The 11619-nt window shown below is 43.7% G+C and overlaps 1 protein-coding gene across 7 annotated transcripts in view; it reads left to right on the top strand.

Moving 5' to 3' along the window:
• Positions 1-704: 704 nt before the first annotated feature.
• The window catches only part of TTC7B (tetratricopeptide repeat domain 7B), a 118985-nt gene continuing 108070 nt past the window's right edge, over positions 705-11619 (top strand). For 3 of the 7 annotated variants that reach the window (XM_068148770.1, XM_068148768.1, XM_068148771.1), the window contains exon 1: positions 707-1000. In XM_068148770.1, coding sequence (XP_068004871.1) covers positions 880-1000 — 121 coding nt within the window. In that variant the 5' untranslated portion in view covers positions 707-879. Of the gene's footprint in view, positions 1001-11619 lie in introns of all 7 variants that reach the window. The other 4 variants (XM_068148769.1, XM_068148772.1, XM_068148773.1 and 1 more) reach the window with 4 other exon arrangements.

The following is an 11619-nucleotide window of genomic DNA, read 5'->3' as shown; positions in this document are numbered from 1 at the left end:
TAAATATGAATCTTTATAAGCAAATTAACTCCTTCCAAAAGTTGAAATTTTAGTTGTCATAGTCTTCTGTGTGAAAGAACAGAGTGTTTATTAGTGAAAAGATTTCAGCTAGTATTTTTATTCCAGCCAAATGCTGGAAATGCATTTATCTTCTCAAGCCAAAGAGCATAATATTCCTGCAGTGCAGCTCTTTCCGCAGGCACTGCTCTATCCCCGGTTGTTTAACCGAAGAGCACTGGCGCTAGTGGGCAATGCTGAGGTCCACCTTCTGGTGGCATAAGATGTGCAAGCTAAACAAGACGGCAGAGAAAGCGTGGTGTGTGGTATGTGCACTAAGACCTCTGAATGGATTAAAACTAGAGTGAGCGCGGGTGAGTGACTCAAGGTTGGGCAGGAGGTGCCTAATTTTGTGTTACACTTCTGTGGAAGTGGTAGAGCAGAGAAGGCAGGGCCCTGCTGTGTACTAATCATTAGCCTGCGGAAAGAGGAGATGAGATCATTCTTTTTTTTTTTTTTTTTCCCCTTCCATGTGTAAATCGTTTGAAAGCAGCAGTTCCTGCCGGTGGCCGAAGCAGTCTGGCTGTACCGGCCCTGCCACCTCTAGCAGCACCGTCCCGTTCTGCCGCCTCGCTCCTTCCCGCCGGGCTTCGGGGCCATGACGGCAGCGCTCTGGCCCCGCCCCGCGGTCCCTGCCGCTGCCCGGCAGGTGGCGCCACGGCGGCCGGTCGGCCGCCAGCGCGGCGCGGGCCGCAGCCCTCGAGTTCCGCCGCTCCAGGCGCCGCTGCCGCCGCCCAGGCGCCCGGTGCTGTTGCCGTCTTTTCCCCACCTTCCCCCTTCCGCCTCCTCGGCCTCTTCCCTTGCCGGGGCCCATCGGTGGCCATGGCCACCAAGAAGGCGGGCTCGCGGCTGGAGACGGAGATCGAGCGGTGCCGGTCGGAGTGCCAGTGGGAGCGGATCCCCGATCTCGTCAAGCAGCTCTCGGCCAAGCTCATCGCTAACGGTGTGGCGCTTGGAGGGAGGCCGCGACGGAAGGGTCGCGGGGCGGGGGGCGGCCAGCGGGGCTCCCGAACTCAGGGCCCGGCAGGTGCAGCCGGGCGGGCCGGCGTGAGGGCCTGCGGGCCGCCCCGCGGTGCCCGGGGAGGAGGTGGGGCGTGGAGGCCACTGGAGGGGCGGGGAGCGGGTCGGCTGGCGCGGCCCCGCGGCGCGGGATGCCCGAGGAGGGTGGCGGGGAAGCGGGTGCCGCCGTGGCCCTGACCCCGGCGTGCGGGCGGCAGTCGCCCCCGGGGCGAGAGCTGGGGCACGCACCCCACGCTTGAGCACCCCCTGCTTGAGCAGCCCTCTGAAGTCCTAGGGAGGCCGCATTTCGTTTCGCCAGCGGCGGGGCCCGGCGGATTTGCGTCCTGCACTGCTGAGCAGTCTAGTGTTTTAGCACGAGTGTTGCATTTTGCAGCCACATACGCTGTGTGGAGAAAACCTTAAATGTCCTGTGCGCAGCCAGAGTATCTGGACACAACGTGTCACATGAAGGCTTCTGTTTTGCTTAAAAATACACCCCAGGAATATAATGCAGCTGTATCTGTTTTCTTATAAAAGCTATCAAGGGTTTGCTTGGTTTCTTAATTCTTGTATCACAAGCCTTTGAGTGTTTAGCTGAAGGAGATGAAAAAGCAGTGCTTCGTTCTGAGTAGTAGTGCCTCATGAACAAGGGAGATGCAGGGCAGGTCTTTTTGGCATGGATGGTTTCATTCTGCGTGTGAGAAAAGATACAGAGATAGTGTCTGCCTGTTTGGGCTCGGTTATCTGCTTGAGGTGGACCTGAAGGTATTTTCAGAGAGAACTCAAGTTTACAAAGAGAGAACTTAGGGTGAATTCAGAGGTGATAGGTTAACAGAGAGGATGAGGTGTAAGGTTGGTGTCACTGTGAGCATGTTACAGAGGCAGCGATTGCTTTGTATGTTTAGACGGAAGGAAATTGCATGGTTCAGCTGTTTAGAAATACAAATAAAAGAAGAAAAGCCTGAATCGAAGTAAAGAAAAGAGGGAGAATTTAAGAATAGGCAGACGTAGATAATGTTACATGTGTTTGCCTTAACAACAACTGCGTGATGATACTGGTATTGTGCTAACTAAAAATAAACGCAAGTGAAAAGGTGGAAAGTATTATGTTTAAGGACATGCTTCATTGAGTAAGGGACTATGAATGGCAAAGGAGTTTTGGCTGTCTGGTTGAGAAACATGATCTTCATGTGTTAAGCCATAATAAGGTATTTCAGATAGGTAGGGGGAGCTTGGTAGAAGATGTTACTGGTGTTTGGGTACTTTTTACCTAACTGAAGCATATCACAGAAGATTATGCAGTCTACACAACTTTACACTTCAGTGATTTTCCTATTATGTAGTTTCTAGTTTCCATATACTCAATATATCCAATACTTTAAACCTTTGAGTGTTTCCTGATTTTTAAAACATGGGTATCGTACATGGATTTTTGTCTCTTCCTGACAGCACAGGAATGATTAAATCAAATGTGCATGGCTTCCAAGTTCTAGCTGAGAACATCAACAGTCAGTAAGTTAAGTGATCATAAGGGATGCTTGTTTTGTACTGGAGTAGTACAGGTGAAGAGTATTTAAGGAAATATGTGCCTTACTTTGAGTGTCTAAAGCTTAAGCTGGTGTTGCAGGCCAAGGTTATTACTGGATGCAAGATTGTGGAGGCCAGGCAGTGCCTCTGTTCCACCTGTGAAGAGAAACAAATGGAAAGGTGCTCTGATATGTTAGTTAATCTGAAATAATGAATTGAAGAAAAAGTGCTCAGAACTTCACTGCTTCCTTCTGTAGTAGTGTTCAGTTTTACAAATCAGATAGGGAGTAGATAACAAATGAACGAGTGTTTGGCTGAATGTGTAACAATACGTTGTAGGATTAATGCAGAGGTGTGAGAGGAGGAGAAAGAGGGGAGAGGATCTTCATTCTGTTTGTATATTGGCGTGTAGGGAATTGATTCTGACTCTTGAATGCTGGAGCATTTTAACTGTGGTTATCAATATTGATAGGTATAGGGTTTATTGCTCTTTGAACACAGATGGGAAGGAATCTGTTGGGGAATCCCTTTTGTAATCTTTTCAATTATACACCACTGTAAAAGCCAAGACATTGACTTGACCAGGATTTAATTATACCTCCTGTTTTCAAGTGGGGATTAGAGAACTCAATGTAAATATTAATGGGCCAGATTATAATTTAGGCCATCTTGAATTTATGTAGTGCTTCTTGTTATCCACTACTCATCCCTTAAAGCTTGCAACCCAAACTGGATGAGGGAAGAAACAGCAATGAGAACTCCCATGATAAAGGTCTGTGTGAATGCATAAGGCAGGGGTATATACTTCTGAAGAAGTGCAACACTTGAGAGGTGCAGTATTTTAAGTGGACATGATTAGTGTATTGTTTAATGTGTTTTGTTCTGATGATGGGTCCTATCTGCTCTCCCATAGAATTAGGAGTCTCTATAAAGCCTGACATTGGATCAAATACAAGTGGCAGTTTATGTAGTGTTTGGAAGGCATGAAAATGACACTTAGTAGAACTATTTTTTTGTATCTGATGGATTATAGTTGAAATGCTTTGTGAGTGTGCTGAGCTTTAAGATGAAGAGAGAAGAGAAATATTAATGGATTGGTCTTTGCCTTTCCTGTTCTCTAAGTAATAGTCACAATTTGGATCATGGAAAATGTGTTCTTTGTGTCAAGCCTGTGACTTGCAATTTTTTCATGAAGGATAGATAGATGAAAGAAGGATCTTTAACTCAGAATGATTAGGCACTTGCCCTGTTTGTATTACATTTCTGTCCTTCAGAACCAGCAGTCAGCAGCAGTATTAAGATCCATGTTTTGTAATACAGAGCTCTGTTTGAGCTCTTGCTTCTTCACCACTCCCATAAAAAATTGGATCAAAACTGTTACGTGCAGGTGTGGTGGGTTAGCCTTGGCGAGTAACAAATGCCCACACAGCTGCTTGTTTTCTTCCCTTCCTTAGTGGGGCAGGGGCAGAGAATAGGATGAGAAGACTCATAGCTTCAGAAAAAGACAAAGACATTACTTAATAATTACTTGTGGGCAAAACAGATTTGACTTGAGGAAAATTAATTTAGTTTCTTGCCAGTTAAAATAGATGTAGGTAGTAAGAAACAGACAGACATGAAAACAACACTTTTCCTCCCTGCTTTCCCATGCTCAACTTCACTCCTGTGCCCCTCCCCATATGGTGGAGGGTGCAGAGGGGATACAGTTGGTACGGGGTGACTTCTGCTGCTGTTCCTCTCTTCTTGCATTTTTCCTCTGCTCTGGCATGGGCTTCCCTCTGGTTGCAGTCCTTACAACAGGCTCTTCAAGTGCACAGGTCCTTCAAGGCATGTCTACTCCAGCTTGGATCCTTCCCAGGCTGCAGTGCTGGATATCTGTGCTGGCACCCAGAGCACCTCCTCCTGTTTCTTCTCTGACCTTGGTGTTCCCTCTGGTGTTCCTCATTCTTTTGGTTCCCTCCTCTTCTCTGTGGCATTTTCTGCTTTTTCTTAAATACTCTTTCCCTAGAGGTGCCGCCAGCTTCACTGAGTAGAATAGAATAGAATTAACCAGGTTGGAAAAGACCTTTGAGATCATCAAATCCAACCTATCACTCAACACCATCTAATCAGCTAAACCATGGCACCAAGTGCCTCATCCAGTCTCTTCTTAAACACTTGCAGTGATGGTGACTCCACCACCTCTCAGGGCAACCCATTCCAATGGTCAATTACTCTTTCTGTGAAGAACTTCTTCCTAACATCCAGCCTAAACCTCCCCTGGCATGGCTTGAGACTGTGTCCCCTTGTTCTGGTGCTGGTTACCTGGGAGAAGAGACCAACCCCCACCTGGCTGCAGTCTCCCTTCAGGTAGTTGTAGACATCAATAAGGTCTCCCCTGAACCTCCTCTTCTCCAGGCTGAGCAACCCCAGCTCCCTCAGCCTCTCCTCATAGGGCTTGTGCTCCAAACCTCTCACCAGCTTTGTTGCCCTTCTCTGGACATGTTCCAGCCACTCAACATCTTTCCTAAACTGAGTGACTCAGTTGGGTTCTTCGGTGGGTCTTTTGGAGCCAGCTGAGCCTGGGACAAGGCAGCCCTTGGCCTCCTCCCACAGGGGCCACCCTGCAGCCAGCACCTTGCCATTTACACACAATACAGCAGTATTGATGAAACTGTAGCAGCTGGCATAGAAGTTATTTTGCTACTCTGAGGTTCATGAAGTTGTGGTCCTTGTCTAATATGTAGGCTGTTTGGTTCTTAGAAATAAAATCTTAAACCAGTTTTCACTAATGAAATTTTCTGAATGCTTAACAGCTAGTTAAACATGAAAAGGTTCCTTCTAAGAAGATGACCTGAAGAAGTTCTGATTCTGTTTATTGACTATTGTTTAACATTGCAAATGAGTAGTGTGGTGGTGAAGCAAGACCATGGGAGTTAGCAAAAGCTCCAAGTACAAAATTACTTGTTCACAGATTATTGGAAGAGGCAAATTAGTGACTGTTGAACGTCTGAAATTAAAGAGAATGCATTTTAAGTGCCCCCAGAGTTGTGAAGCATTGGTTATAGGGTTGTTTTATCTTTTAAGTCATTCTGAATGGACTACTTTATTAAATAAAGGGCTTAATCTGTAGGAGCACCATGTATACCTTGGTACTGGAAAACTTGCTTGGTATCAACCACAGCTGTGTGAATGAAACACAACATGCCATAAGACAGAGATTTCCTCTAAGATCACAGTTTAGTGTAGCAGTCCCCAAAATAGCTGGTGATGACCACAGCACTTCAATGATCACAGAATGGTAGGGGTTGGAAGTGACCTCTGGAGGCTGTCCAACGCCCCTGCCTAGGCAGGATCTCCTAGGGCAGGCCACACAAGACCATGTTCAGGCAGGTTTTGAAAGTCTCTAGAGAAAGAGACTCCACAGTCTCTCTAGGCAGCCTGTTCCAGTGCTCAAGTGAAGAAATTTTTCTTCATGTTGAGGTGAAACTTATCATATGTATTTGAAAATCCCTATTACTTTTGCTTCATTGAAACTTTTCTTTTTGAAGAGATTTGTGAAGTTGTTTGTCTCAAACATTGAAAAGTAAAGCTTACAAAATACCAGTGATGATTCTTTTTCATGAGGACTTGTGTATTTATTGATGTGGTTAGGTTTTAGAGGATTGTGTTTTGAAACCTCTGCAACAAATTTAATGAGAATACCATGTCATTCATGGCTTTGGGAATTTGGATTCTCAGGGTTTCTGGAACTTTGTGGTGTTTGAGTGATAATTTTGGAAGCCAGCAATCACATTTCAAAGTTGATTACAAGTTTGTCATGAATTTTCGATGAAACAGCATCTTGAAGCAAGCGGTTACAGTGGAGTTCAGCATGAAGATAGCGTCTGTTCAGAGTGTTCTCAGGGTGTCAGTGCTCTAATGTTGGTTTGGTTTGGTGTTTTTTTTTTTTTTTCCCTTCCTTTGGAAATATTGAGGAAACCTTAGGTCAGCTCATTGGTAATCTGAATGGATAAAGTAAAGGATCCATGAGTTTCTGTGGGTATTTCCGGCCATTCATTGTAGCTGCAATCGGAACGTGACCTTGTTCACGTTCAGCGAGATGTATGGCTCCATCTGGAAAAGCACTGAGGAGGCAAATTTCTATAGTTCAAGTAAGGTAGAATGATGTACTTCTGCAGAAACCTTAGCCAGTGTGAAGTATTGTATTACTGTGGGGAGAGAATGCACGTCCTGGAAGTTCATGGATCTATATCCTACCAAGAGCATTGTGACATTGCCATGAAAACAGAATGTTACCTCCAGGTGTCAAGTTTGCAGATGGAAATACATCAGCCTTTTAACATAACTGCTTTCTTAACAATTGAATTTCTTGCTATCATTACTACCCCTTTTCTGTCATTTTGTTTTGTGTGTGACCTTTCCTCTGATTGCCTTTCCTCTCAACAGCTTGTTTCATAGTTTCATAGTCTCATAGTTTCATTCAGGGTTGGAAGGGACCACAAGGATCATCTAGTTCCAACGCCCCTGCCATGGGCAGGGACACCCCACACTAGATCAGGCTGGCCAGAGCCTCATCCAGCCTGCTCTTAAACACCCCCAGGGACTGGGCCTCAACCACCTCCCTGGACAACGCATTCCAGGGTTTCACCACTCTCATGGTGAAGAACCTCCTCCTCACATCCAGCCTGAATCTCCCCACCTCCAGCTTCATTCCATTCCCCCTAGTCCTATCACTACCTGAGATCCTGAGAAGTCCTTCCCCAGCCTTCCTGTAGGCCCCCTTCAGATACTGGAAGGCCACAATTAGGTCACCTCGGAGCCTTCTCTTCTGCAGACTGAACAGCCCCAACTCCCTCAGTCTGTCCTCATAGGAGAGGTGCTCCAGCCCTCTGATCATCCTTGTTTCTAGAGTTTTTTCTTGTATCTTTCATCATACCTAACCTTGCAGAGAGGAGGTAGCAGCTGAGTAGCAAACCCAAAGGATCAGGAATATTATACATGTTTCTTTCTTTGTTTTGTTTTCTGTGCTGTTTCTTTATTTGGCTGTAATTAACTTGTGAAAATATAAACATCTTACCAGTTTTCATTGTTTTTTCTCCCTTGTGAAATACAAGACCTCAGATGTATGGTTAAAGCTTATCCTCAGAGTAAACTAGGGATTTCTAAACCTCTTAGGACTCATGCCCTACTTAGAAGGTGTTTATCAAATTTTTATTTATTTTTTTTAATACATAGAGCTGTAATGCCATTTACATATGCAAAGCTTTGCAGAGATCTACATCTCTACCAGAAAAGTTTGCAGATGGTGATGTGATGTGCCTTTTTTGCATTTCCACAGAAGTGGAAGTGAAGCTATCTCTGAATTTGTTCTTTTTGTTTGATTGTTTGTCTTCCTTCTCCTTCCTTTACTATCACATTTACAGAAAAAATGTACTAAGGATGCACTTTTTTTTTTTCTGAATGAAGACCAGAGATGGTGACAGTACTAAGATGTCTTATTTTTAATTGACAGCTTTATTTCTTCAGATAGCCAGGTGTTGCAACAGCATAAGTGATGATGTAGACCTGCTGCTTGTATTCCAAGTGACTTGTCATCTGGAAAAGTAAATGCTCGCTCAGTCATTGTGATTTCACAAGTATCCAAGCTAGTCTAACACCTTGCTGCCATTGTTAGGGCTCTTGATTCCTGCCTTTACTCAAGCTGCTCCTCTGTGTAATGTCTCTGGGCTACATGTTCCTGGTTTCTCCATTGTGTTGGTGAACACCAGAGGTGGGACTTCAGTGTTCTGGGTCAACATAAAACTCTGTGCTCCTCTTTCTGGGGCTAGTGTCTGCTGGCTTAATGGGCTGATTTGTCTCCCACAGAGGTCTGAAGAGTGTAACAGCTGATGGGAAATGAACACTGACAGCATCTAGTGAAGGATAAAGGCAAGGGAAACTTTCTTCCACTCTGAGGATGCATGTAACAGGTCTGAGTGGAATAAACAAAGTACTTCTGGGTATTTGAAGTCTATAACTGCTTGTCTTTATAAGGATACTTCCATATGTTATGAATGTAATTATTACAGAAATTTCACATATTAATGTTGAATTCGCTGCACTCTGTTGCATTGTTTAAAAGTTATAGGAAGAAATTGTAGCTTGATTGATCAGTGTACAGAATATGCCTGTATTATAGCTGCTCTAGGTTCCTTTAACCTAATGTCAGGGGTTAAAGGTTAATATTAACTTCTCTACAGAGAAATAAGTTCATTAACATAAATTCAGAATCATTGATACCAGTTTTGTTTGAGTTTGATTGGCATGGTAGCAAAGAAGAGGACAGAAGGTCCTTAACCCTGCCCAATGTGTGCCATTCACTCTCCCACAAATCTGTCCTGTAAATTTTAGAGTTTGGTGATTAAATTCCCTGCAGTTTTCTCTTCACTGAACACAATTTAATTGGTGATCTGATAAGGAACAACTGAAGACAGTAACTTTGTCAAAAAGCAAAGTGGCAGGATGTTCAGATAAATTGGAGGAAGTGAGGATGTCTGATTTACTGCTATGTTTGTTGGTATCAAGGTCTTTAATAATTGGAGAGCACTTGATCTCTGCTCCAGGCTCTGGAGGAAGAGTGCCGAATCTAGGCTTTTCTCTGGTGTCAGCAAATGTGTGGCATAATGCATAGTGGCAGTTATTAGTAAGCTGTTCTGATCAGAGATGTTCATTCTGTTCGCAGAATAGACAGGCCCCTGGAGATAGAGCCATAAATCTTAAGACCAGAATCAAATACTTTTGTCAAATAATTCATCATCTTTATAATTCTCTTGATCACTGCCTGTGTAATTACTGCATAAGAAGTCTATAAAATCTGTGATTCTGTAGTAGGAAGAAAGCTGCTTGCCATAAGCACTCTGCTACTAAGTTTGCCACCCATATTAATATTCTGTAGAAATGGTCTATTAACAATGATTAATCAACAGCTCAGGTTTTCATACAGCTGCTCTACAGATGATATTCCTGCTGTGAAAGCTGTAAATGGCAATAAAGCAAAGGAAGGACTTAGAAACATGTGCTTATGTTATCTGGAAAAGATGAGAGGATTGAGGTCTGACCCTACAGATACTTAGTAGTTGTTTCTTTGATGAAAGTCGATCCTAAATGCTTAAGCTGCATTGAAAGAAATGAGGAAATAAAAGAGGACATATGTGTTACAGTATTTGGCAAATGCTGGTCTCCACTGTTAAGTTCCCTGTTTAAGTGGGTTAATTCCCTGGTTATATTAATTAGAGCTTCCCCTTTATTAGAATAAGGAGTAGTCTTTTCAGCCTTGCGCTTGTTAGGTTCTAGAGCCCTGGTGCAAACAGCTTCTTGGAGAGCTGGCACCTGTTATGTAGTTACACAGAGTCCTGAGGTGGAAAGTGTTGCCACGTTTCACAAAAGACTCACCTTTTCCCCAAAAGAGATGTAAGCTGTTCTTTTTACACAAAAAGTGGGTGGAAGTCCCTTTTGGCTCTAGAGAAATCTTGAATACAGCTCACCTGAGCCCAGTAACTTGTTTTGTCTCCATAAAACTTTTGCAAAGGCAACCAGGATGTGAAAATACCTACAGCTCGTAGCCCCTCCTCTGTTTTTTTTTTCTTCTGCAGTTAATTACATGAACAAATTGGTGCTTATCTTTCAAGTATGCCTAATTTAAAATTCATGTTTGCCTGGACTCAGCTTCCAGCCACACTTCTGGTTTGGTTTTTTTTTTTTCACCATTTAGTTATAGTCCCTTTACCTTAATGTGGAGACAATGCTGTGCATTAATTCAAGGCTGTAATGGGATTGCTTTAAAGCTGGGTTTAAGGAGAGGCAGAAGTGCGGGACCTACTGCTTTTAGAACAGCTGATAGAATTAAAAAAACCCAAAACAACAAACCCATAAAAGAAGTTGCTCAGAGATGCTTTCTGTCTTAAAACTGGTAATTAGGTACCTGAGACAGTAATCTCTGAGAGTGACAGGTGTAGGCTGCTGCCTTTCAAGGATTTCAAGGATTTCTGTTTCCCAGGTGAAGCTGAGTGGAGGAGAAGAGAAGAGGCTGTATTTTTGTGAGTCATTGGATTTTGGAAATGGTAGAGAACTGCAAGATCTCCTCTTCTGGGAAACAGAAGCTGAACTTTGGGTTGTTCCATAGATGACAAATGTCCCTCTTCTGTCCTGACAATCAGTGATTGTTAATACACAGAGAGTGAAGGTGCTAACCAAAATCTTTAGATAGTGAGGTTTGAGAATAAGGAAGTATTCCTGATGCATAAGAAGTTGTGCAGTCAGGATCTGTTCAATCTCTTATTTCTTCTATTTTGTCAACCATTTTCTTTACCTTGGGAGAACAAATGTTGGATTTCATTATCATCTGTAAAATTTGTGCTGTACTGCAATGTACTGTTTGGTAGGGCATGAACAGAAGACACTGTTCTCATGATATTGGTTAGTTTTGCCTTCCATCTAAATAGTTTTGAGTAGGTTTTTTTCTGTTGTTGTTAGTAGCAACTGGAAAACTGGTTTGTCCTTTGAAAAACAAATCATGGCAAGAAGCAAGATTGAAAAGAATTCTTTGCTATCTCAGTGTGTGCTTTTCCCATTTTCTGAGTCACTCTTTGCTCTTCTTTGTAAACTAAACAAAACATAAATGAAAAGGTAAATTTTGATCATCTGCCCTCAATGTGGTTGCTTGAACTGTTCCCAGTTCCAAATGTGATGGTGATCATATGATATTAGGGGTTGGAAGGGACCTTCGAAGATCATCAAGTCCAACCCCCCTGCCAGAGCAGGGCCACAGAATCCATCACAGGTTGCACAGGAGCACATCCAGATGGGTCTTGAACGTCTCCAGAGAAGGAGACTCCACAACTTCTCTGGGCAGCCTGTTCCTGCTTTGTGACCCTCACAGTGAAGTTCTCATGCTGAGGTGGAACCTCCAGTGCTGTATTTTATATCCATTACCTCTTGTCCTATCACAGGGTGCAACCAAGAAGAGCCTGTCCCCTCCCTCTTGACACCCAGCCCTCAGATATTTATAAAGAGTTA

Source organism: Melanerpes formicivorus, unplaced genomic scaffold (genome assembly GCF_026170545.1).
Source record: "Melanerpes formicivorus ecotype bairdi unplaced genomic scaffold, bMelFor1.0.p_v2 SCAF_17, whole genome shotgun sequence".
Lineage (NCBI taxonomy): Eukaryota > Metazoa > Chordata > Aves > Piciformes > Picidae > Melanerpes > Melanerpes formicivorus.
Note: the sequence above shows the minus strand (reverse complement) of the source record. Positions and strands in the feature narration are given on the sequence as shown.